The sequence below is a fragment of the Dasypus novemcinctus genome, chromosome 6 (genome assembly GCF_030445035.2).
Source record: "Dasypus novemcinctus isolate mDasNov1 chromosome 6, mDasNov1.1.hap2, whole genome shotgun sequence".
NCBI lineage: Eukaryota > Metazoa > Chordata > Mammalia > Cingulata > Dasypodidae > Dasypus > Dasypus novemcinctus.
The window spans coordinates 37,872,139-37,899,111 of NC_080678.1; the positions used below are offsets into that span (position 1 = coordinate 37,872,139).

The 26,973-nt window shown below is 47.9% G+C and overlaps 2 protein-coding genes and 1 pseudogene across 3 annotated transcripts in view; 1 reads left to right on the forward strand and 2 right to left on the reverse strand.

Moving 5' to 3' along the window:
• ARL3 (ARF like GTPase 3) overlaps positions 1-2,063 on the reverse strand; it is a 38,038-nt gene extending 35,975 nt beyond the window's left edge. Inside the window, exon 1 of the mRNA XM_004478846.4 lies at positions 1,920-2,063. Coding sequence (XP_004478903.1) covers positions 1,920-1,922 — 3 coding nt within the window. The 5' untranslated portion in view covers positions 1,923-2,063. The remainder of the gene's footprint in view (positions 1-1,919) is intronic.
• A 68-nt stretch (positions 2,064-2,131) lies between these two features.
• On the forward strand, positions 2,132-26,973 carry SFXN2 (sideroflexin 2). 2 transcript variants are annotated; one of them, XM_004478844.5, is made up of 12 exons: positions 2,132-2,354; positions 18,112-18,294; positions 18,513-18,683; positions 20,025-20,123; positions 20,852-20,927; positions 21,268-21,353; positions 22,625-22,685; positions 22,987-23,053; positions 23,700-23,749; positions 24,064-24,113; positions 24,576-24,623; positions 25,441-26,973. In XM_004478844.5, exons 2-12 carry the CDS (start codon positions 18,134-18,136, stop codon positions 25,538-25,540), a joined length of 969 nt encoding a protein of 322 aa, XP_004478901.2. In that variant the 5' UTR covers positions 2,132-2,354; positions 18,112-18,133; the 3' UTR covers positions 25,541-26,973. The 2 variants fall into 2 exon arrangements, 1 of the variants encoding a protein (XP_004478901.2); XR_011649012.1 differs by having other exon boundaries at positions 2,229-2,354; positions 23,858-24,113.
• On the reverse strand, positions 15,352-16,694 carry LOC101420829 (pleckstrin homology domain-containing family A member 3 pseudogene; annotated as a pseudogene).

Consider the following 26,973-nt stretch of genomic DNA (forward strand, 5'->3'; position numbering starts at 1 on the left):
CTCTCATGTATTTCTCATCTATGATGGCAAACCTGATTCTCTGCTGGTTTGGCATGTCTTTTCATTTCAATTCTAATCATTTTCTGTATAAATATTTATATTTGTACTCACTTGTTGAGAAAAACTTAGCCTTTTAATGGACAGCTCATGTATAAATGATTAATAAAAAGATAGTTTAAGAAAACACTTGTAAAATCTGTTTAGCCTGAGGTTAATAAAACTGCAGCTTAGCAAGTGTGAAAAGTGATTGGCAACTTTAGATCAAATAATTCTACTTCTTTAAAAACCTGTAAACTCAATTGAGATTTTTTTTTCCTAGCAAAATTTACTCACTGAATGGGGGATGGGGAATTAATACATAATTGGTTTAGAGTTGATATTTGGGGCGATGGAAAAGTTTTGATAATGGGTGGTGGTGATGGTGGCACAATATAATGTAATTAATACTACTGAACTGTATTCTTGAAATTGGTTAAAATGGGAAATTTAATGTTGATTAAAAAAACTAAACAAAAAAAACACACAGCGCTGTAAAACACGAAAAATGAACCCTAACGTAAACTATGGACTGTAGTTGATAATAATTATATTGTTTCATTAATTGTAACAAATGTATCACACTAATACAAAATATTAATAATAGGGAAAACATGGAGCGCATGGGAACTCCGTACTATCTGAATTTTTCTATAAACTTCCAACTGCTGGAAAAAGAAATTACTGGATAATCTGACCAAAGATACATGTGGTTATTCCTATGGACATCTGGCCTTTTCTTACTCCTTAAATCAATAGAAATAGTTCAACATTTTTATAAGTAAAAAAGGGACTGGGCGTTGGGGTGGGGAAATAAATCATAAACGAGCTCTGGCTCTTTGCAGTTGATAAGTCAACCAACTTGCTCTAAATGCTTCAAGATCAATTCTTCTACTGACTACCGCTAAAACTACTCATTCCATTCTAATCCTTTCCAACTAAGGGCACAGAAATCAACAAGACACGGTGTGTCAACGATCAAATCTGTCACACATTATACTTTACAATCTGAGAAAGCTTTAATTACGGCTTGACTCAAATTGCCTCAAATTGATGGTCACTTCCCAGTTTTCGTTTCTCCTTCGTTTTCGTTTGGAGACCTCAAACCGGGATTGAACCTTTGGTCCTGGTATGATCATAGGCAAAAGTAGGTTGCAACAGATTCCGAAGAAACACAAGGGCTGGGCGTTAATCTGCATCCGCTAACATGAATTAACTACTGAACGGGAAATCGGTCGCAGAATCCTCAGCAACTAAATTAAAAACTCGAGATGGCAGAAGCGCGCCCGCCACGCAAGACATCCAGGCGGCTGAAGGTCCACCGGGCATCTCTTCCAAGAGACACCCCTTTGTGCTCTGGCACTCACACTCCCCAGGGGCCCGCACCCCGCGAGGAAGGGGAGAGCTAGGCTACCATCTCCCCTGGCAGAGCCGGGCAGCCTCAGAAAAAAGCAGCCCGGACCCTTCTCGCGGCTTCGGGCCCGGCCGCAGGACGACCCCCCTTCCCTGCAGCGCCGGGAGGCCGATTCCCCGGAAGACCTCAGTCTGCGCAGAGGCTGCGCGCCTCGCTCCTCGGTCCGCTCCCATCCCTGTCCCCAGAGGACTGACGGAGCCCGGGCGACTTACGGGGCCGGCCACGCACCCAGCCAGCCCCTTCCCGGCACCTCGGACCCGCCGCAAGTCCCGCCTTCCTCCCCAGGCCCAGGCCGACCTCCAGGGCCCGCCCTCGGGTTTTACTGCCGCCCCCCAAAAGCGGCCCAGAACCAGAAAGCGGGCAAGTCGCCGACCCATTCCCCGCTCGGCTGTGAGCGCAGCGGCCCGCCCGGGCCTGGGTCTAGGGGGTAGACCCGCCGGGTCCGGGGACTCGGGCCCCCCACACTCACCATTCTCCCGCCGAATCCCTCCTCCTCCTGCTCCTCCTCCCCCTCCTCCTGCCTCCCCGTTACCAAGGGCAACTGCTGCGGCACCGCCCCCGACGTCCCTCGCACGCACTGCGGAGGAGCAAAGCCGCGGTATAGGGGCGGAGTCCAGCCCCGTTTTCCCAAAAGTGCGCAAGCGCGCCACTGTGCTCGCCCACTACGCAGGCGTGCTGCGAGAGCGGCCTGAGCCCGCGCAGGCTTGTGGGAAGCTGGGGAGTGGTGAAACTCGCCCACGTGGCCGGAGCGGGCCGCGGGGCCTGTAATTGGTAGGGAGGGAAGGCGGTGGGGGCGGGGCTAGGGGGCGGATCCCGGGCGGCAGCCTGTGAACCCGGGCTCCGCTACCTCCCTACGCGTGCTGTTCCTAGCGGCGGTTGTCTCAGGCATACCTCCCGAGAGCAGGTAAGGGTCCTTGGGGAGGAGGCCGCCGTCACATCTACCTCCAGTCCCCACCTCCCGGGAGGAAACTTGAATTTCTGTCCTGACTTTGCCCAGGCGGCTGCAGCGCGGGCTGAACTCAACCTGCAGATGCCATGTGGCGCTGAGTGGCCTGGGGCTGACGGTGGGCTTCTCTTCGTGTGTTAGGGCGAGGGGCCGGGGCGTTCTGGGCTGTGCGACCTTTGCACCCCACTGTCATCGTCTGGGATGGGGAGGTCTTGGTGAAGGAAGGGGAGGATACTACCAATCGGATGGCAAGAATCAGGGTGAGGACTGGCCCCGGGCTCTGACAGCCGGAGTGAAAGGCATTTTGGAACGGGCCTTGTGTTTTGTTTTTTTAATTGATTTAAAAAAACACACATTTTAAGATAATTTCAAACATGCAGGATAGGTGCAAAAACAATATACATCCATACAGAGAACTCCACCATACCCCCACCCTACCAGATACCAGATCCACCAATTTTAACGTTGTGCCACTTTGCCAGTATCATTCTGTTTTCTGACATTTCAGTCAGATTGCATACATCATACTCCTTGAACACACAGTACTTCCATTTACATTTCCTACGAACAAGGACTTTCATTTATGTCATCACCTTAAATGCAGTTATCAAGTTCAAGAAATTTAATGTAGATGTAATACTTACATTCTATATTCCAATTTTTTCTTATGCCCCAATAATGTCCTTTTGAGCCTTTTCTCCTCCATTCTTAGATCCCATGCAGTATCATTGCAGTTGTCATCTTTTTACTTCCTCTTTCTTAAGTTGAAACAATGTATATATGACATAAACTTGCCCATCTCAGCCACTCCTAAGTATACCGTTCAGTGGGACTAATCATATCACAACGTTGCAGTAACTCCCCCCTCCCATCCATTTCTAGAACTTGCCCTTCACCCCAAACAGAAACTCTCTATTCATTTTGCATTAACTCCCCATTGCCCCTGCTCTCAGCCCTGGTAAACTTTACTCTACTTTCTGTCTCTATGAGTTTGCATATTTTCCAATACTTTTTTGTGGTTACTATGGGGCTTAAAACATCCTAAATCTATAATAATCTCATTTGCTTTGTATCAACTTAACTTAAATAGTATCCATAAACTATGCTCCTATACCTATCTGTTCCCCACCTTTGTAATGCTTGCCACAAATTACATATATTTTTAAAAGATTTATTTTATTTCTCTCCCCTTCCCCCCCCCCCACCCCAGTTGTCTGTTCTCTGTGTCTATTTGCTGCATGTTCTTCCTTTTGTCTGCTTCTGTTGTCAGCGGCACAGGAAGTTTTGTTGCGTCATCTTTCTATGTCAGCTCTCCGTGTGTGCAGCACCATTCCTGGGCAGACTGCACTTTCTTTCGTGCAGGGCAGCTCTCCTTACGGGGCGCACTCCTTGCGCATGGGGCTCCCTTACGCAGGGGGCACCCCTGCGTGGCATGGGACTCCTTGCGCGCATCAGCACTGCACGTGGGCCAGCTCCACACAGGTCAAGGAGGCCCAGGGTTTGAACTGTGGACCTCCCATGTGGTAGATGGATGCCCTATCCACTGGGCCAAGTCCACGTCCCAAATTACATATTAATACATCATGTGTCCAAAACCATTGATTTATCATTACATGTTATGCATTTGCTTTTTAGAGCTTGTAGGAAGTAAAAGGTGGAGTTACAAATAAAAAATGCAATAGTACCGGTATTTATATTTACCCATGTCAGTATCTTTACCAGAGATCTTTATTTCTTCATGTGGCTTCATTCAATTGTCTAGTGTCCTTTACTTTCAACCTGCAGTTCTCCCTTTAGCATTTCTTATAGGTTGTCTAGTGCTGACAAACTCCCTCAGTTTTGTTTATCTGGGAATGTCTTAATTCCTCCCTCAATCTTTTTTTTTTTAATTTTTAAAATATATTTTTTTATTTATTTTTAAAAGATACTTAGATAAAGTGTTACATTAAAAAATATACTCCCTCAATCTTGAAAGACAATTTTGCCAGATGCAGAATTCCTGGTTGGTAATTTTTTTCTTTCAACACTTTAAATGTCACCCCACTGCCTTCTGACCTCCATGGTCTCTGATGTGAAATCAGTGTTTAATCTTATTGAGGCTCCTTTGCATATGACATGTTGCTTCTCTCCTGTGGCTTTCAGAATTCTCTGTCTTTGGCATTTGACAGTTTGATTACAACATGGTGTGGTGTGGGTCCATTTGGGTTTATCCTGTTTGGACTTCCTTGAGCATTTTGAATGTGTATATTCATGTCTTTCATTAAACTTGGAAAGTTTTCAGCCATTATTTCTTTGAATAGTGTCTCTGCCCCTTTCTCTCTCTCTTCTTCCGGGACTCATATTGGTGTCCCACAGGTTCCTCAGGCTGTGTTCACTTTTCATTCTTTCCTCTTTCTACTCCTCAGACTAATTGATTTCAGTTGTCCCATCTTCAGATTTGCTGATTCTTTCTTCTGCCAGCTCCAATCTGCTGTGGAACCCCTCTAAGTATATTTTAAAATTTATGTAATTGTGATCTTCAGCTCTGTTTGGTTCCTTTTCATAATTTCCTTCTCTTTGTGTTCATCTGTTTTCCTGATTTTCTTTAGTTCTTTATCCATGTTTTCCTTTAGTTCGTTGAGCATGTTTAGGACCATTTTTTAAAAAGTCCCAGGCCTGATCCTCCTCATTGATAGTTTCTAATGCTTTAATCTTCTTCTTTGCCTGGGTGTTGCTTCCTGTATCTTTGTATGTTTTGTAATCTTTTGTTGAAACTTGGACAAATTTGACATTTTAGTGTGTTATTGCTGAAATTTAGGCAAGGTGTCTTTTCCATAAGCCTGTATCCAGTTGGTATTATGACAGAGCTTTCCTTGAATGCCAGGAACTAACAACAATGACAACAGTTACAAAAAAAGGAGAAGATAAAAAAGAAAACCTTTTTCCCAGTCTTTGCAGGTTGACCTGTGTGAGTGCTTTCCTTTGGGGCTTATCCATAATAGAGTTTGCAAAGGGTAGGGTCCTTTTCGTGGGCATATGTGATTGGCCCTAGGATTTCTCCAGGCAGCTCGAAATACCCCTTCTTCTGTAGGAAGCAGTCTCCTCAGGATCCTGGGCACTGCACTGAATGTCCTACAACCAGCAATCCCTTGCCCCAGGCAGCAAGACTTGACTTGGAGAAATAGGAGAGCTCCCTTCTACATGCTGGTCAAGTTCTGGGAAGGTGAGCCCTCAGGCCCCCAGGAGACAAGTTGGGCTAGACATATGTGCTCCCAGTATGTGCACAGGGGTTACTCTGCTCCCTCCTGAGCAGGGACCCACACTGGAAGTGCCACCTGCTCTGCAGTCTAACCAGTGAGGGGTGGGAGAGGGGCTAGCCAGGGTACCAGGTGATCCTACCACTTTTAAGTGACCTTTTTCGTGATTCAGTGCTCGCCCTGTTACTGAAGTCCTGATGTTTCTGCCAGTTCTTGCTAGTTCAAAGTTTCAGTGGGGGACTGAGCCCTGAGGTGTCTAACTCTGCCATCTTCTCTGGAGAAAATGGTTTTTGCTAAGCTACATTGGACCAGGTTGTGGTAGTCTGCAGTCTTGGAGGAGGCAAAGAGGGCTTGGGCCTGGACGCCAAGCCAGGGAAGTGTGGTTGGGGTTCTGGGTGAATTGGGCAGTGCTTCCTCTCATCCCTTGCCAATGCAGAGGTCAATAGAAGAATTATCGCATATGTGCCAGGCCCTGTTACAGGTGCTGGAGATATAGCAGTGGGCAAAATCTGCCTTCCTGGTGAAATGCTTTTCATACAAGATTTCATTTCATTCTCTCTGCAACCCTAGAAGTTGTTTATTTGAAGCCATAGAATCTGGACTTGAACTCAATTCTGACTCTTTTTTTTTTTTGGTGGGGGGGTACAGGGGCTGGCGATTGAACCCAGGACCTCATATGTGGGAAGCAGGTGCTCAACCACTGAGCCACATCCCCTCCCCTGTACTGGTTTTTTCATTTGTTTGCGTGTATTTTTTTTTAAGGTTTATTTTATTTATTTCTCTCCCCTTCCTGCCCCGCCCCCCATTGTCTGTTCTCTGTGTCCATTTGCTGTGTTTTCTTCCACATCCTCTTGTATTTTCAGACTGCACTGAGAAACTGTATCTCTTTTTTGTTGAGTCGTCTTGCTGCATCAGCTCTCCGTGGGTGCAGTGCCACTCCTGGGCAGGCTGCACTTTTTTTCACGTGGGGCACACTTCTTGCGCGTGGGGCTCTCATACATGGGAAAGCCCCAGTGTGGCATGGCACTTGTGTGCCACAGCACTGCGTGTGGGCCAGCTCACCACACAGGTCAGGAGGCCCTGGGTTTCAACCCTGGACCCTCCATATGGTAGGCAGATGCTCTATCCGTTGAGCCATGTTTGCATCCCTGTTGTTTTGTTTTTATTTTTATGAGGTTCTGGGAACAGAACCTGGGACCTCCCATGTGGGAAGCAGGCGCTCAATTGCTTGAGCCACATCTACTCCCCCTCAGTTCTGATCCTTGAACACTACTTTGTCCAGGTAGGAGGAACAGTGTGGTTTATATCTGTGACCTTTTAAAGAACTGATAAAGTCTCTGTGTGGATGCATAGATTTAGAAGTTTGCAGATGTGTGTGTGCCTATTACCTATCTCATAAGGTTCTTAGGATTATATGGCTTATTATATAGCAAATGCATAGAACAGTGCATGGCACAGTGGAAGTACCACATAGGGGCTGCTATTATTAATAGTTTCATCTAGGTTATTGGGTCCTGCTCCTCTTCCTACCAGCAGCCTTTTCAGCTTGACTAAGATCATCGGAGTGAAGGCAGATTGTCCCTGAATGGTCCTTAGCTGTTTAGGCAGTCAACTAAAGTATTTTTTAAATATCTGCTACTTGCATACCTTATTCAGTCCCTTGGAGTAAAATCAGTTTAGAACTTTGACTAAGGGGTACAAGATGAATGGTTAATTCAGAGCGTGCACCCAATAATCTACACATCTCTAGTCTGGCTGCTCTTTTTTGAAAAAGGCAAGGTAAGTTTCTCTAAGTTGTATTTTTTGCCTTGGAGTAATGTGACTGTACGTGGGCATATATGTGGACCTGCCGGTTTAATTATTAGTCTCATTCTCCAGCTTGCTGTGGGCAGCTTGACACCAGCCCTCACCTATTTCAGTGGTTTTTGTGTCTAACCTTCTTGAGTCTTGGGCTGCCTTATTCTTCCCCTGGTGTGAGTTTGCTTTTCTCCCTACTTGGGGCTCCAAACAGGGAATTCTTTTTTTTTTTTTAAGATTTATTATTTATTTATTTCTCTCCCCTTCCCCGCCACTCCTCCCCACCCCCCAGTTGTCTGCTCTCTTGTGTCCATTCACTATGTGTTCCTCTGTGTCCCCTTGTGCTCTTGTCGGTGGCACCGGGAATCTTTGTCTCTTTTTGTTGGGTCATCTTTTTTTTTTTTTTTAAGATTTATTTATTTATTTATTTATTTAATTTCCCCCCTCCCCCGGTTGTCTGTTCTCGGTGTCTATTTGCTGCTCTTGTTTCTTTGTCCACTTCTGTTGTCCTCAGCAGCACTGGAAGTGTGGGCGGCGCCATTCCTGGGCAGGCTGCACTTTCTTTCACGCTGGGCGGCTCTCCTAACGGGCACACTCCTTGCGCGTGGGGCTCCCCTACGCAGGGGACACCCCTGCGTGGCAGGGCACTCCTGGCGTGCATCAGCACTGCGCATGGGCCAGCTCCACACGGTCAAGGAGGCCCGGGGTTTGAACCGCGGACCTCCCATGTGGTAGACGGACGCCCTAACCACTGGGCCAAGTCCATTTCCCTTGTTGGGTCATCTTGCTGCATCAGCTCTCTGTGCGGCACCACTCCTGGGCAGGCTGCGCTTTTTTCGCACAGGGCGGTTCTCCTTGTGAGGTGCACTCCTTGCGCGTGGGGCTACCCTAAGTGGGGGACACCCCTGTGTGGCACAGCACTCCTTGCCTGCATCAGCACTGCACGTGGGCCGGCTCATCACATGGGTCAGGAGGCTCTGGGTTTGAACCCTGGACCTCCCATTTGGTAGGCGGACACTCTATCTGTTGAGCCAAATCCGCTCCCCAAACTGGGAATTCTTGGGCAGAAAAGATTATCTGCACTTTCCCCCCCCCCCTCTCAGGAGGATGCCCCAGAGGCAGTTTCTCTTAGCCTGTTATCTTAGCTCTGATACTGTTTTCCAGAGAAAAAGGTGAGCATTTCTTCAGGTGAGGTAGTAGGTTATTTCATTCCCCTCCCCCCTTTTCTTTAAGGAGAAGACAGGTAGGCTGAGGTGGAAAGAGAACCCGTCTAGAACCTGAAGCCAAGCTTTGTGTTGTTATGGTTCTATTGCCCGCAGGCATTTAGTGTGGGGATGTGTGCCCTGCAAATGCTCACTGCACTGGCTGAATCGATGTGAACCTTTCTGGGCTTCCTCTTTTGCGAACTGGGGGAATTGGTCCTGGATCCAGTTTTAATTTCCTAGGCTGCTTAAGCAAATGCCATGAAATGGGTCTGGTTAAACAATGGGAATTTATTAGCTCACTGTTTTGAGACTAAAACAAAGTCCAAGTCAAGGCATCATCAAGCCAGTGCTTTCTCCCTGAAGACTGTGGCATCCTGGGGCCAGCTGCTGGCAGTTCTTGGTTGGTCCTTAATTTGTCACATGGCAGCCTCTCCTGGCCTCTCTCTTTTCTTCCAGGTTTCACTGACTTCAGCTTCTTACTCCCTGTGGCTTTTCCTCTGTCTGAATTTCATTCTACTTATGAAGGACTCCAGTAATAGTTAAGACCCATCTTAAATGGGCTGGGCCACACCTTAACTCATCAAAAGATCCTACTTAAGATGGGTTCACAGGAATGAATTAAATTTAAGAATATGTTTTTCTGGGGCACAAACAACTTTAAACCACCACTGATCCATAATGTCTTTGAGCTGTTAACATTCATTGACTCTAGAAGGAAAATGAGCTACCGAGAAGATCACCTGTTTGATTTCCACCTGCCCCCCTTGTTCCAGTAGTGATGACCATATTCCTTCAGAAGTGGGGCCACTCTGGACATGAGGGTGCCCTTTTTAGGGAGGACTGTGTATGACTCATGTGGGAGGAGGGAGAGCAAGTGGAAGAAAAGTTAGAGACCAGATAGAACTCAGTATAGCTGGGTAGACGTTTTACAACTTCGTGAAAGCAAGCCTTCTCTTCTGTAGCCAAGGTAGGTTCTTAGTATGACTTAAAAGAGGGGAAGGGGACTTGGCCCAGTGGTTAGGGCGTCCGTCTACACATGGGAGGTCCGTGGTTCAAACCCCGGGCCTCCTTGCCCCGTGTGGAGCTGGCCCATGCGCAGTGCTGATGCGCGCCAGGAGTGCCCTGCCACGCAGGGGTGTCCCCCGCGTAGGGGAGCCTCACGCCCAAGAAGTGTGCCCCGTAAGGAGAGCCGCCCAGCGCAAAAGGAATTGCAGTCTGCCCAGGAATGGCACCCACACATGGAGAGTGACACACATGACACACATGACACAACAAGATGACACAACAAAAAGAAACACAGATTCCTGGTGCTGCTGATAAGGATAGAAGTGGTCACAGAAGAACACACAGCGAATGGACAGAGAGAGCAGACAACTGGAGGGGGGTGGGGGAAGGGAGAGAAATAACTAAAAATAAAAGAGGGGACATGGTTGATGACAAGAGGCCTCAGAAAAAGTTGGGCAGGTGGTAAATATTTCTTGAGGGCATATGGGAGATAGAGCAATGAACAGTGTTGACATGGTCCTGATGTTCAGGAACCTTCCAGTCTATTGTGGGGGAGGTTTTACACAAATAACAAAGTGACAATTACGAAAGTACTGCAAAGAAGTTCAGGGTGCTGTGGGAGCATATAATAAGGACTTGAGTTTGCCTCCTGAAGAGGTAATGTTTAAACTGAGATGAGAAAGAGTAATCTAGTCTGAAGAGGGTTGGGGTAGGGAGTCCAGGGGGTGAGAAGGGAATGTACCAAACAGAATGCTGCGGGGTTTTTTTACCCCTTGTGTGTTTCACATGTGGCAGGGACTGGACCGTTCCTATGCTGACTTTCGTAAAAAGACAAAGGTTCTTGCATAATTTAGCCAATGATTATCCCTTCATGATAGAAGTGCTTCTATTATAAAAAGCGGAGGACTTTCCAGCGTTGAGTTGGAGGGTGGGGAGAGAGGTCAGAGAAGGCTTGGCCCTGCGAGTAATGAGCTGAGCGGGGGAAGCAATGAGCAGGGGAAGCGCAGCATTTTGCTGGGCTGGGGCCAGCAGGGCCAGCCTGGGGCTCTGGAAGCCTGACCTGCGGGCCAGGCCGACTTCATTTAGCTGTAGGTCAAGTCAGGGAACGGGGATGCTTTCTCTCCTCCCATCCCTGGGAATACCTTTGGTCTTCGAACCAGCCCTCTGGACGCTGAGTCAGCCAGCCTGTCCCGGGAGGACAGAGCCGGGGTCCTTGTGGGGGACATGGGGTGGGAGAGACGGAAGTCTGCGTGCTGGCCGTGGCCACTTGCTGCCTGGCTTCTGGCTCCAGTGGGGTCACGGCCAGGCAGCGGCGCCGTGGACGCTGGGCTGGGGGCCTCTCCTCTCCTGGCTCTTACCGCGCAGCAGACGCCTTTACCCGGCATATCAGCTTGCTGAAGTCTCTCCCACCCCAACAGAAATTTAGAAGTTGACCGCCACTCTCCCTTTACCCTATTGTTGACTACTCTGTTACCTCTCTGATTTGTTTTCATCTTCTTTTTGGGCTACTTTTTTTTTTTATTATTGTGGTAAAATATATATAATCCCAAATTTTCCATTTTAACCATTTTTAGGTGTACACTTCAGTGGAATTAATGACACAATGTTGTGCTACCATCTCTGGGCATGCTTTTTTTGGCTTGCCTCTTAAATTTAGTGGTTTTCAGGGTTTGTCCTCAGCTCTCTGTTCCTCCCATTTGTGTACATTCGTACCAGAAAACCTGATCTTAAAGGACCTTGGTGCTGCTGACTCAGTTTTTTATTTCTATTCTAGCCGTCTCTGCTTTCTTTCAGACCTGAATACCCACCTTCCAACTCACTGCACCTCTTATTCAACTAATACTTGAATGCCCTCCTTGTGCCAGGCACTGTGCTAAGCCCTGGGGTTACAGTGGTGAGCAAAATGAGCATGAGCTCTGACTTCAGGGAGCTATGGCCCAGTGAGGGAGGTGGGCATTAATTAAGACAAAGCCAGAGGGTAATGACAGACTGTCACAGCCCTGAGGGAGAAGGAACAGAGAAGGTTTATGGCTGAGCACCCTCAGGTTGTAGAGAGGGGGAAGGTGTGCTTCAGAGAATTATTCCCTGAGGACGTAAGATTTGGGGCAAGATCTGAAGGATGAGTGTGTGTTATTTAGTGGAGAGGGGAGGGATTGGTATTTGCGAAGGACCTTAGACAGGAGGCAGCCTTTTGCACTTGAGAAAATCAGTCCCGTGGCACTTGAAACTCATCATGTGGGACATTAAACTCATTGTTTTCCCCTTAATACCTATTTTGCTCTATTGTCTACTTCAGCACATTATTGGCCAAGTCGAAAACCCCAAGTTCCCATCTAGATGTATGTGTTGGTTTGGCTAGGTTGAGCAACACATCCCAGGATTCTCTCTCTCGTATATTTTCAGTTAGAGTGGGCTGGGGGGGGGGGTGGGGGGGGGCGGGGGGGGCAGAGGCAGCAGCCATTTTAACACACACACATACACACACCTCTCCACAATTACTCAATCAAGTCTAGGTGCTGCTGTGAAAGGATTTTGCAAATGTAATTAAGGTCCCTAATTAGTTGGCTCTGAGTTAATCAAAGGGAGCTTGCCCTGGGTGGGCCTAATTCAATCAGATGGAAGCCCTTTAAAAGTGGACCTAGGCCCTCCCTGAGGTCAGAGACTTCCAAGCCAGAACTGGGCCTGCTTTGCTTTCCTCTTCCCCAGGATCTTGCTTTCTTGATTGCCTGCCCTGTGGATTTCAGGCTTGCTTAACCAATGAACTAATTCCGTGTAATCAATTGATTTATATATATGTATCAATATTATATACACATATATATATGTATAAAGGAGATGTATATGTGTGTGTGTATATATACACACACACATATACACACACATACATACACACACACATATATATATATTTACTACTGGTTCTGCTTCTCTGGTTGAACCCTGACTGATAAGAGTGTTCCTCCTTTACCCAATCACATAGCACATCTTAAGATTCTGCTTCCTTTTATTATTTATTTATTTATTTATTTTTAAGAAGAGTCTTTTTTAAAATTTATTTCTCTCCCCTCCCCCCCCAGTTGTCTCCTCTCTGTGTCCATTCGCTCTGTGTTCTTCTGTGACCGCTTCTATCCTTATCAGCGGCATGGGAATCTGTGTTTCTTTTTGTTGCGTCATCTTGTGTCAGCTCTCCGTGTGTGCGGCGCCATTCCTGGGCAGGCTGCACCTTCTTTCGTGCTGGGTGGCTCTCCTTGCAGGGCACACTCCTTGCGCGTGGGCCAGCTCCACACGGGTCAAGGAAGCCTGGGGTTTGAACCGCGGACCTCCCATGTGGTAGGTAGACGCCCTATCCATTGGGCCAAGTCTGCTTCCCTCGGCTTCCTTTTAAAAAGATATATATATTTAAATTATATCATTCATACATGAACATGCATAAACAGTAAATGTATAGTAAAAGTTGTGAACTTACAAAACAAATACGTGTATCATACAGGGCTCCCATACATCACCCACCAATGATACCTTACATTGTTGTGAAACATTTGTTGCAAGCTATGAAAGAACATCATCAAAATATTACTACTAACTATAGCCCATATCTTACATTTGGTATATTTTTTCCCCCAACCCATCTGATTATCAACACCCTGTATTAGTATTATATATTTGTTATAGTACATGAGAGAATGTTCTTGTATTTATTCTGTTAACCACAGTCCATCATCCACCACGGGATTCTGTGTGTTATACAGTGCTATGCTTGTTCAATCCATTCAAAGTGTATACTTACTGGCTCTCATTTTCATTACAGAGTTGTGAAGTCACCCTCTGTCAATTTTTTAAAAAATTAATTTTATTTTTTTTTAGGTATGGGTGCCAGGGATTGAACCTGGAACCTCATATGGGAAGCCGGCGCTCAACTACTGAGCCACATTGGAGTCCCTGAGTTGTTTCTTTTGTTTGTTTGCTTGTTTTTTTTTTTTTTTTTTTTTTTTTTTTAATTTTTTAATTTTTTATTGACTTTGTAATAATATTACATTAAAAATATATATGTGAGGTCCCATTCAACCCCACCCCCCCACCCCCCCTCTCCCCCCCCCCAACAACACTTTGTTTGTTTTTTTGTTATTAGGAGGCACTGGGGATTGAACCTGGGACCTCCCATCTGTGAAGCAGGCGCTCAACTGCTTGAGCCATATCCATTCCTACCTCAGTCAATTTTGGAATGTTTTCATTACTCCAAAAGGAAAAATCCTATACCCCCTTATACCCCTGTATTTTTGTCCCTTAGAATTGATATATCTTCTTTACCCTTGTTACAAAATATTACAATATTACTGTCACCTATCATCCGTAAGTTACATTATTTGTAATTTTTCTGTGTATTACCACATACTTAATACTCTGTAAAAGAACATCATATTTATACTATTAACCACGATCTTTATCTACCACTGAAATCACTGTTAATACATTCTCTAGATTATTCTCTAGCTTCCTTTCAATTGACATTTATGTCCACAGACTTTTTTTTAAGGGATTGAACCCGGGACCTTGTATGTGGGAAGCTGGTGCTTAACCACTGAGCTACCTTGGCTCCCCTGCATTGGTTTTATTTATTTATTTATTTTGAATGCAGAAATCACATATTTATTAATCATCTGATTAACTTTAAAACAGCAAACCAGTTTGTTTTAAAGTGTTCCTCATCCAAGAATTTGGACATCATTCCAAAGAGAATTCAAAAATCAATTTACAAGGCAAACACTGACAACAGATATGGGCAGGCACTACCAAAAAATGTATTTGTTTTTTCATTAAATTACGCCATTTTCTACAGCGATGAAGAGCAATCATTTTAACAAAATTCCTATTTTTATAAATATTCATAAATAAAAAATGTCTCTAGATAGTCTAAAGAGCTGAAATACCTTACAATATCAGCTTAATGACTATTTTAGGGAAAAAAAGCACTAAAATCCTCTTCCACTGAAAGTCATTTATCTGGTACAATTGAATAAGGTCACTACAACATTAAACTCTGTCAGTCCTTCACAGCTTTTTAGAAAAATATCTACATTTGTCCTTACAGAGTCAAAATGTTACACTATCATTTGTTTAAAAAAAAAAAAAGAAAAGAAGTGAAAGAAAGATGCACACTCACACTGTGAAGTTATTAAGAAAATACTCTTGCAAATGAATTATATAAAATTAAAATATATGTCAAAGGTATATGGGTGGTTTCATTGTTTTGTTTTTTTTTTTAAAGATTTATTTTTATTTATTTAATTCCCCTCCCCTCCCCCGGTTGTCTGTTTTCTGTGTCTTTTTGCTGCATCTTGTTTCTTTGTCCGCTCTGTTGTAGTCAGCGGCATGGGAAGTGTGGGCGGCGCCATTCCTCGGCAGGCTGCTCCCTCCTTCGCGCTGGGCGGCTCTCCTTATGGGTGCACTCCTTGTGCGTGGGGCTCCCCTACGCGGGGGACACCCCTGTGTAGCACGGCACTCCTTGTGCGTATCAGCACTGCGCTTGGGCCAGCTCCACGCTTGGGCCAGCTCCACACGGGTCAAGGAGACCCGGGGCTTGAACCGCGGACCTCCCATGTGGTAGACCGACGCCCTAACCACTGGGCCAAAGTCCGTTTCCCTCATTGTTTTGTTTTTGTTTTTACAATAGTCTATAAAGTGCAGAGAAATCCTAAGTAATGGAAAAAACTATTCCCTATAACAATAGTTTAATTACAGCAGCTTTTGCATAGCAATACTTGGAGGAAGTTGGACACTTCAGGTTTCTCAGGAAGAGAAGGATGGAAGAGGATCTTCTGATTCAGATTTTTTTTTGGCCATAAATCTGCTTTCTTCAGGAATGGTTACAGATGCCAAATCTCCATTAAGTGTATTCCTTGAACAGTGAACGAGTCTATCTGGGTCTTCAAGGGGAATATCATTACAAGAATCTGTATCTGAGTAGGTTCTTCAGCGTCGTCGGGCTAATCGGTGTTGTGTAGATCCTGGTTCTTTCGTAGAGTGGATACTCCTCTCTGAGTTGCGAGAACCAGGGTGGCTGACAGAACGCTTCATCATTTGAACAGGGGAAGGTGATGCAGGAGAAACTAAGGGATCCGGATGGGGCAGTTGAAACATCTCGGGTTTAAACTTGGCATTTGCTATCTTCACACAGTCCTCAAGTGTTGTGATGAAGGTATTACAGGTGGCACTAAGCAAAGAGGGGGCTTCACTCGTGTTCTCCACACTGGAAGATGAATGACTCTTACCGTGGTGAACAAGCTCTTGGGTTGTATGAACTTGCTGCATTAGGAGGTCACAGTAGAGGCGGAGTTCAGACACTTTGGTTTTCAGAGATTCACTGGTTTCACTTATTTCTTTTTCTTTCTTAGTCCTAGTATCAGTCAAACAGGCTTTGGCGCTCCCCAGAGCAACCAGCCACCTCTGTCTTTCAGCCGCAGTCACCGCTTTCATGTAGAAGTGCTGCTCTCCCGGAATGATTAATTCCATCTTGTGTTGTCTGCTGAATGGACTTTAATTTCACAAACTGCCATCTTTATACTTCCTTTACAGACATCATCCTGTGAATCATAGTAGGACAGGATTCCGTTATCTAAGACAGAAAACCAGCGAGGCTGCCAACCTGTGAGCTAGTTGGTCCGCTTGTGCAGAGCCCCCTCCGTGCTTCAGAGCCCCGCGCCGCGCGTCCTGACGCGGCTCCGGCCGCGGCGATGGGGAAGGCGCGGAGCCCAGGCCAGCCTTCCAGGCCCGCACCCCGCCGCCCTCAGCCGCGCGCGCCGCGCACCTGCGGCGGCCCCGAGGCCCGGACGGCGGGCGCCGCGCGGAGCTCGGGGTCTGCGACGTGCGAGCTCCGGCATCTCCGGACGAGTCGCAGCGGTAGCGGCGGTGACTACCACGCGGCCGAAGCCGGCCTCCCTCTCGCGCGTCCGCAGCCCCGGTTCTGCCTCGCGCACCCCAGCGTTCCCTCCTCCTCGCCGGCCTGCCTTCCCCCGGGCTCCCCGTTTGTTCTCCCCTGCATTGGTTTTAGAAGGCATCGGGGACCTTCTATATGGGAAGCAGGCACTCAGTTAGTTGAGCCATGTACCCTCCCCCGCAGACTCAGTATGTAGTGCTACCATCCATTACCAAAACTTTCCCATCACCCCAAATAGAAATTCCAAACCCATTAAGCAGTAACTCTCCCCTTTGCTCCACACCTCCCCTGGTAACCTGCAATCTACTTTATCATTGTATGAGTTTGCATATTTTAGTTGTTTCATATGAATGAGATCATAGCAATATTTGTCCTTTAGTGTCTGGCTCATTTCACGCAGCAGGATTTCTTCAAGGTTTATCCATGCCATAGTAAGTATCAGAACTTCATTCCTTTTAACAGCTGAATAATATTCTGTTGTGTATGTGTGTGTATATATGTACACTCACCACGTCTTGGTCATCCATTCATCCATTGATAGAACTTGGGTTGCTTCCACCTTTTGGCTTTTGTGAATAATGCTTCTATGAACATTATTCATAATGTTCAAGTAACTATCTGAGTCCTTGAGAAGCCCTAGCTTTTCAAACCATGGATTCCAAAGCCTAGTTAACGGCAAGAGCTTTGAAACGAGTCAGGCTGAATGAAAATCCTGGCTCTGCCATTTGCTAATGTTTGTGTGACTTGGTAAAGTTATTTATCTGTACCTCAGTACTCTCATCCATACAGTGGGATTAAAGTATCTACCTTGTAGGATTGTTGTGAAGACAAACTGAGAAAATACATGTCAAGCACTAAGCCAAGTGTCCAGCGTGTAGTAACAGCTCAATAACTGTACCTGTTACCATCAAGTGCCCACACATACGTACTGTGTGATTTCATGCTGGCACTCTATGCCCAGGGTACCGTTCCTCCGTCTGGCTAACTTTTACTCATTCTTTTATGCATTTATTTCATGTCCTCACAGAGTGTGTTCAGAATCCCTAATCCATTTTAGATAAGATGACACATAATTTATTATCCAAATTGGAACAGCTTTGAAAGTGAACGTAGGTCCTGTTAATAATTACCCCAAAAGGCAACAGTCCTGGGCAAACTGGGAGATGTGGTCCCCCCCAGGTGTAGCTACCTCTTCTCTGGCTCTCCGCAGCGCCCAGTGTGTGTCAACAGCTGCGTTTCCACTCTGCTGTACTTGTTGATTACTTGTCTGTTTACCTCCTCTGTGGTGCCTCGAGGGCAGGCACGGTGCCAGGGCCTGGGCTCTCCCAGGGGGTGGGCACGGCTGACACACGCACGTCCTTGCTGAAACAATGCAGGTGATCATGCCATGTTCACTCCCACCTTTGCCCGCCATGGTTTCTGCCTGTAATGGGTGCCAGTGGCTGGTGAAGACTGGCAGAGACTGTGAGAGGTACCCAGGACCTCCGGGGCAGGCTTTGAATTTGGGGACAAGCCTCATTCTTCCTCTGTTCCTTAAGTCCACAGTTTTGCCTGAGCAAGATGAAGGCCGACCTGTCTGGGTTTAACATCGACGCTCCCCGTTGGGACCAATGCACTTTCCTGGGGCGGGTGAAGCACTTCTTCAATATCACGGACCCCCGCACTGTCCTGGTAGCAGAGCAGGAGCTGGACTGGGCCAAGGCGATGGTGGAGAAGAGCAGGTGAGCAGTTGGGGGAAGGGGCTAGAGGTACAGGGGCGACACAGATAGGGTTCCCTAAGGACAAGCTGGAAACTGGGGGTGAGAGGCAGATTTAGATCCCAGGAATGGGGGAGAAATAAGAGCAGGATGAAGGGGGGGGCTGTGCCAAGAGGCATGGACAGGACTGGGCAGGAACTCTGCCTGGATGGTGTCTCTCTTCTTCCTGCTCTTGCTGGCAGGATGGGGATCGTGCCCCCGGGCACCCAAATGGAGCAGCTGCTGTATGCCAAGAAGCTGTATGACTCAGCCTTCCACCCCGACACTGGGGACAAGATGAACGTCATTGGGCGGATGTCCTTCCAGGTCCCTGGGGGAATGATCATCACTGGCTTCATGCTCCAGTTCTACAGGTGGGACATGGGAGCAGGGCAGCGGGAGGTGACGCTGCCTGGACCTGGTAGGCAGGGAGCCATGCGAGGATGAGAACAGGTCTAGCCATCTTTATGCGTCACTTGCCAGATACCAGGTAACTATACTAAACTCTTTGCATGTATTAACCTGATTTAATCCCCTCAACAACCCTACAAATGGGTACTTTTATCACTATTTTATAGATGAATTGGGGCTCTAGAGAGGTTAAGTAACTTGCCCAAATACACACAGCTAGGAAATGTTGATGCCTGGATTTTATCCCAGGCAGTCGTCTCTAGAACTCCCAACTGATAAGCTATTCTAGTTCCCTCTTTTAAAAGTACAACTAATTCAATGTGTATTTATGGGAAGCAGACTTGGCCCAATGGATAGGGCATCTGCCTACCACATGGGAGGTCTGTGGTTCAAACCCCGGGCCTCCTTGACCCATGTGGAGCTGGCCCATGTGCAGTGCTGATGCGTGCAAGGAGTGCTGTGCCATGCAAGGGTGCCCCCCGCATAGGGGAGTCCCACGTGCAAGAAGTGCACCCCTTAAGGAGAGCCACCCAGCACGAAAGAAAGTGCAGCTTGCCCAGGAATGACGTCGCAGTCGCACACACAGAGAGCTGACACAAAAAGATCATGCAACAAAAAGAAACACAGATTCCTGGTGCTGTTGATAAGGATAGAAGTGGTCACAGAAGAACACACAGCGAATGGGGACAGGGGGGAGAAATAAATAAAAGATAAATCTTAAAAAAAAAAGTGTATTTATAATGTAACATCAACATAAGAAAAGAAACAAAAACAGGAGGAACCTTCTTGGTTCAGTTGGGGAGAGAATAAACTTTATGTGTATCCGCTGGATCTATAATTCTTCACCCTTCTTCCCCACCGCATGCATTGTTTATTCTGTCAGTCTTTCCTGAGCCAGGGTTTAGGCCAGGTGTTGGGATTAGGAAGACTTAGTGGCTCCCTGGAGGGAGCACCAGTTTCGTCGAGGAGACCAAGAAGTGAAGGGTTACAATACAGCTTAGTAAAAGGTACAATGAAGGAAGAATATGGAGTTGTGGGAGCAGGGAACATGGAGTGACTAACTCTATCTCACGAGGGGCAGGAGAAGGGTGGGGAAGGTTCCACAGAGGAAGTGATCTCCCAAAAGAGCGGGATTTTGCCTAACACGGAGGGGAAGGGCATTCTAAGCAGAAGGGCCAGGTTGTGCGAAAGCCCAGGTGCGTACAATGGCGTGGGAACAGTTAATGCAGATAATATGGTGTGGCCGGTGCACCCCAACCCCCTCTTCCATCCTTCTCTTCCCCTCTGGCCTTCCGTGCTGGTAGGACAATGCCGGCGGTGATCTTCTGGCAGTGGGTGAACCAGTCCTTCAATGCCTTAGTCAACTATACCAACAGGAATGCCGCTTCTCCAACGTCGGTCAGGTAGGGGCCCTGAGCCCCGGGCTGTCGGTACCCTCCGTGTGGGTCTGGAGTAGGTGCTGTCCTCTTGCACCCCAGGAGCAGACCTTCTGAAGGATTCCCAGCCTTCAGTCCTCCCTGGGTGACCACCTGCACTGTGCAGGTGACCAAGTCTCCCCTTTCCTGGGCGTGGAGGTATTTACTCCAGCTGACTAGGAGAGCATCTTCTTCCTAGATCAGTTCAAAGTTTGTCCTTGTGTTATGTGCCGGGCATGGCCGTAGGTGCTGGGGACATATTATTGAGTAAGACAGGTGTGGTCCCTGCTTTTAGGGAATTAGGGTCTAAAAAGAAAACACACCTAGTAATTTCAGATTGTGATTGGTGCCATAAAGGAAATAAACAGGGTGACAAGATAGAGATGGGGGTCTGTATAGAGATGACATTTCAGCTGAATTATGAAGGATGAGGATTTATCCATGCCTGAGCCCATGGAAGAATTCCCCAGATTGGGAGCAGCAAAGTACAAAGGTTCTGAGGCAGGAAAAGCTGTGGCATGTTTGAAGTCTGAAAGAAGCCCAGGGGGCTGGAGCATCGTGAGTGAAGGGGAGAGGGCCACGTGCGTAGCCTGGGGGCAGAGGCCCTGACATTTTCAGGTTTGGAGCCTCATTTCCAGACTTTCTCTCGCTCAAGCCCATGGTCTTGGCCTCAGCTAGCAGGGCTTCCCCTCCCAAGCATGTCTCTCCTCCACTAGGCAGATGGCCCTTTCCTACTTCACAGCCACAACCACTGCGGTGGCCACTGCTGTGGGCATGAACATGTTGACAAAGGTACGGTCTGGGGCTGCTGTGGGAATGGGTGGCCACTAGGGGGCAGCAAAGTCAGGGGGAAAACCGCTTTCCCCAGGGGGTGTCTCCTCCGTCAGAGTTAGGTATGGCCAGAGCCAGGCCCAGTGGTGGGAAATGCAGCAGGGTTGTCCCAGTGTTGGTCCTTCTCAGGCTCTGAGCGGAAATTGGGTTCTCAGAGTGGGTGTCTGGGTGTGTGGTAGTAGCAAGGTCTAATTTTCTTTCTTCCTTGTTTTTTATAAACCTTCTAAAAAAGTCTCCCTACCCCCTTTCATCCCTCCTCCCAGTCAGCCTGAAAACTCCCATGGTTCTCTTTCCCCAACAGAGAGCTCCACCCCTGGTGGGCCGCTGGGTCCCCTTTGCCGCGGTGGCTGCAGCTAACTGTGTCAACATCCCAATGATGCGGCAGCAGTGAGTATAGGGATGGACCCCTTTTCTCCTCCTAACCGTGAGGATACAGGGAAAGGCAAGAAACCAAGACCATGGGGGGCTTCTTGGGGCTGCGGTGGGTGTGCGGAGGGCTGCTGGCCTGAGTCTCGGAAGGGTCGCCCAGGATGGGCTGTTCTGCAGTGATGGCCTCGGGGATGGTGGGTGACTTAGGGTTATCTGTGTATGTTGTGGGAGTCAATTCCTGGAGGATTGGGATGGGAGAGACGGGGTGGGCCTGTGGGGCTTTGTGCTGGACCACGTGCTTTCAGCTGACACTGTGTTTAAGTTGTGAATCCCGCCCACGTCCAAAGCCCGGGGACTGGCTCCTAGACCAAAAGACAGCAGAATGCTGTGTCTAAAGACAGACCCAAACCAGAAGCCAGAGGTGTAGATAGGTGTTTTCCAGGCACCTGGCTTTAAGTTTTTCAGCAGGAAAGGTAAAAGTAGAAACTTGTTGTGTCGTACAGTTTTTGTGTCTTGACTAGGGAAAGCATAGGTGTTCCTTTGTTGGGAGGACTTAATGAGGCAATATGCATAAAGCTCTCAAAACAGTGCCTAGAATGAAACAAATGCTTCATAAGTGCTAGCTGTTACTGCCACTAATTGTTATCCTTGCCTTCGGCATCACTAATACCTACAAGCCTCTTTGCTGGGGACTGTTCGCTAATGGAAATGTCTACAGTAGCCACTGAAGAAAGAACAGAACCAGAATAGTCAGGCACACACATCGCTTTTCTCCTCTTTTCCCTCCTCTCTTCCAGTGGCTCTTTTTCAACAAACGAACGAGTCCCAACTACCTACCTGGTCTTGGGCTGAGTGCTGTTTGAGGACTGGCCTTGGAACTATAGCTCTTTGTAGAGCGGGCACTCTGTGTCAGTGCTGGACTAAGCACTTTGCAAACATTAGCTCACCAAGGCCTGTGAAGTGGGTGCCATGGTTATCCCCATTTTGCAGATGAAGAAAACCAAGGCTTTAGAGGGGTTAAGTAACTTGCCCAAGGCCACACACACTCTGCAGTGTCAGGATTCAGCCGTAGCAGTCTGGGCCCACAGCCTGCTCTCCCAGCCACTGCCCTGGGTCACTTCTGAGTGACTGCTTCTGCTCACTGGAATGCAGAAGGAAGGTCAAGGACCACGCTGTGGGAGGCAGCTTTCTAGAGCTTAAGCTCCCCGGCCTTGGTCCCCCGGCATGTCAGATGACTGCAGGCTTCCAGCACTCCTTTCCCAAGTTCATCAACTCCTGTCTGTCTTTAGGGAACTCATCCAGGGCATCTGCGTGACGGACAGCAATCACAATGAGATTGGTCATTCCCGGGTGAGCAGAGGCCTCCCTCTGGGATGGGAGGAAGGCATTCCCTCTCAAATCCTGTCCCTTGCTTAGTGGTCAGAGCAGGCCTGGGCTCCAGATAGGATTGAGCCTTCTCCCTGACTCCATCCTCATTCCTCACCAGTTTTCCCACAGGAAGAGGGTCAGGTGAGGTCACTCCATCCCTGGCCATCCTTCTCTTCCCCTTGACCAGCTCACACCTGGCCATGACCCTCACCCAGCCCTCTGGGGCAGCCCCGTATATTCTAGATAAGGTCATCCCTGATAATTTGCTCTCTTCTGCCTTCAGAGAGCTGCAGCCATAGGCATCACCGAAGTGGTTATTTCTCGGATCACCATGGCAGCCCCTGGCATGAGTAAGAAGAAGCCTTTTCATCCTGGGGACAGTGGAGAGTATGATGGGGCCGTTGGCACACAGCTTTCTGGTGGGAGGTGGAACCCTAGCCTATACAGTCATGCTTCTCAGGCTGGCTTGCTTGAGGACAGAAAACTGCAGGAGAACCACACTATAGTTCCTGCAACATCAACTAATCAGCGATTTGGGGGAGAAAGTTATTTTCATTCAACAAATCTTCACTAAGCACCTGCTATGCCCTGGTCACAGTATTGGGTGCTAGGAAGACAGTGGTAGAGACAAATTCCTTGAATTCCCTGGTAGAGCTTCCAACAGGGATAAATTCCAGAGTAGGATATAAACATTGTTTGAATGAGCCTTCAGAGATATTTTGAGTTTTGAGAAGGCCTCTTTGGACCTAGAGATATATCTGCTGTGCTCTGACAGGTGTGTGGGGGTGAAGTTTGGGGAGTGTTGTTCTGCTGGGCCGTGGGGGAGGGGGGCTGAGGGTGACCATGCCTACACAGGCTGCCGTTCTTCCACATGAAGAGCATTTCCTTGTGCTCTTGGAGAAGGAGGGGAAATCACTCAGTCTCTGGTTGACTTCAGAAGGGGGCTCCGGGTGCCTTCCTGCCTTCCCCCAAGGCTTCTCCCCTGGTCTCTTCCAGTCTTACTGCCAATCCTTATGGAGAGACTGGAAAAGCTTCACTTCATGAAGGTCAGTGGCATTCTCTCTTCTGTCACCTTTCCAGCCCAGCCTCTCCCAACCACACCTGTGCCTGGGAGCTCCTGACCCTCCCATCCTTCTCTCTACCTCACCTACTAGAGCCCAGATGGGACCGCACAGCGGGTCTTCTGACCTTGTCTTCAGAGAGCAAGGCGAGCAGGAGGAGAGTTCCCTCCTTTCAGGGCCAGGAGTTCCCTGCCTGTGGTTTCTTCTCTTCTAGCTGGCTGAGGACTGGCAGGGGGGGGGTTGGCAACTGTCAGGGATCTAAGTCCCTTTGAGTTTCTCTTTTGTTTGTTTTTATGCAGAAAGTCAAGGTCCTGCATGCCCCGTTGCAGGTCATGCTCTGTGGGTGCTTGTGAGTATCTTCTTTTAGTGGTTTGAGTTCTCTGGTGGCTAGGGAAGCTGAGACCTGCTTTCCCTGTAGCCTGTGTTAAAGAACATGCACTTCTTTACCTAAAAGTGGCTGAGCACAGCATCCCTGTGGTCCATCTAGAGATCTCTCACTCCACCTTTCTCAGTGCACCAGGCTGAGTTAGGTTCCATACACATGTCAGCATGGAAAGTGGGGTGCCTTACTTTGGGGGCAGGTTTAGAGAAGAGACAAGAATGATGCGACCTTGGCTAGGGCTGCCAAGACTACCAGCCTAACAGGGAAGAGATGTCACAAGGGTTGGAGGGAGAGTTGCTCTGGGACCAGCTGGGAAGGCAAGCCAGGTGAATGCACATCTGCTCCTTCCTTTGGGGAGTGCAGGGTTGGGGGTGGGGGGGGCCTGTGTGAGGACGTCCCCCTAATCCTTTGGTTTCTTCTTCCTTACAGCCTCATCTTCATGGTGCCAGTGGCATGTGGGCTCTTCCCACAGAAATGGTATCAGCTGTCTGTTCCTCACTTTGTTTTACTGAATGCTCTGCCACCACTCCCCCGACTGCCTGCTGCCCTAATGGAGGGAAGCGGGCACAGGAAGGGCAGAATTTATCCAAGGCCAGGTGTCCATCAGCCGAAACTTGGGGTCTCTTAACCCTGGGTGAATGACAAGCCAAAACAGATCTTCGGGGGCAGGAAAAGCTGGGAGGAGGGATGAAACCTCCCTACCCAGTGGAGCAGGGGGCTTCCTTGGAGAGAAGGTAGGGAGGCAATAAGAATCTTTTCTGGCTGGCTGGGTCTGATTTTTAAAATCGAACAAGGTGATAAGTACTTATTCTAGCTCATATTTGCCAGAGGCTCAACTACTTGGACCTCTCCAGTTCTCTTGCATTTCCTGGGTGGGTGGTAGGGGAGGGGGAGAGGATGGAAAAGGGAAGGGAAGCATCAGACTCTGGGTGGGGGTGGGTGGGGTGTGGGGGGCTGGTTCCAGGAGACCAGTGTAGCCAGAAGAGCCACCCAGAAGACACCAGTCTCCCCATGTCAGTACTCTTAGTTCAGCAGTTATGTGCTAGACACCCCCTGTGTGCAAACCACTGTGCTTGTAATCTTGCAGAGAGCAAGGAGTATAAACTGAGAACTTTGAGCTCCAGGGAGAATGGGTAAAAGTAACATTATGTGGGGGTCCAGAAGCCATTAATAATTCTGACTGGAAAAATCAGGAAGGGCTTTCCAGGTGCAGAATTTGAGTTGGACTTATCTAGGGGTGATTTGCTGCTTGTCCCAGGTGGTGTGCTCATACCCCCTTCTCCTCTCTTTTCAGTGAATTGCCAGTTTCCTATCTGGAACCAGAGCTCCAAGACACCATCAAGGCCAAGTATGGAGAGCTTGTGCCTTATGTCTATTTCAACAAGGGTCTCTAAATACCCTCCCCCTTCCCAGCAAGGACCAGTCTATATCCACACTCACCAGCCCCGCCTCAGCCACTGTGCACATCTGTGCCCTTGTTCTTCTTTGCCAACAATGCCTGAAGGCCAGGGTAGACTTGGGGTGGGAGGGAGGGTGCCTCATGGCTTATTGGACTCAGGAGATAAAAGTGAACAAGGGAACAAAGACAAAAGTTTTCTATCTGCTCCTTACCTCCTACCCCATTCCTTGGAAACCAGGACTTAGAGACCCTCTCTGGAAGAAGTTGTGGTGCCTGGGGAGAGACACTTGGAGAAATTAGGCAGCCTTTGGGATTCTGGGGGCCAACCAGGTTTGGGAAAAAGTCCCTGAGATGCGGGGAAACTCCTACTCCTCTCTCCCTTCCCCTTCTTCTTCATTTTCCCATGCAGTGTAAGCTTTTACCCATGACTCTCTAGTCTAACTCAGGGAGAGATGGGGGAGAAGAGTCTGTGCCACCTTGAGACTCTTCTCCACCTTTCCCTATTCTTTCCCCCTTTGCCCCCTGGTCTGAAAGCTTCTTTGGGGGTGCTGCTAAATTTGAGTTTATTAGGCAGCCAGGAGTGACTAGTGCTAAAAAAGGACACATTGTCAGGCAGCAGAGTTGCATGGTTCTTTAAGCCCTATCTGATTATGTTGTCTTGCTTTTAAATCATGCCTGGATCTCTTCTTGGGATCTTCTTGATGGTAGTGGAAGTCCTCTTCCACTAGGGCTTCAGACCTCTCTTTTAAAAGATAAATCCACTAATTGTAACTGAAAAAGATGTTTGTGGGCCTTAACCACACAGTTTAATGGGTATAATTTCCTGGCTGCCTGCCTTCCTCAGCCCATTGGTTTAGACACCAAATTATGATGTATGTACTGAATAGGAAAGGGAACTTTTATTTGGACAGTAAGAGGAAATGAACCAGGAACAAAGAGCCTTAAAGGACACAAAGCATGGCCACTTCCCTTCTTCCCCTCCAACTTGGCTGCCCTTTGATTTCTCAAGCCCCTTGGGGAAGTGCTTTGGCTTACCTGGGGTCAACGTGTGTATCAATTTTGTCTGGTGAAATTTGCTGACTCTATTTAGAGGATATTGCTATGAATTGAATAAATTTCTTCAAAGAGTACAGTGAACCATCTGCAAGCCAAGTTAATAAAGTCTCCCGCCCCTTGGGTGGAAAGCAGAATCTGGTCGTACTTGGATATTAGGGAACCTGCCATTTCTCTAATTCAAGGGGAGAAATTCCACCTGTCTGCCGGAAACTACAGAGCCCTTCCAGAAGGGGAGCAGTATTGCCTGAGAGTAGGGGCTGGCAAACCATGGCTCAAGGGGCCAAATCTGACTTGCCATTGTATCCATGAGCGCTAAGAATGGTTTTTATACTTTTAAAGGATCTTACAAATAAAGAATATGTGGCATGCAAA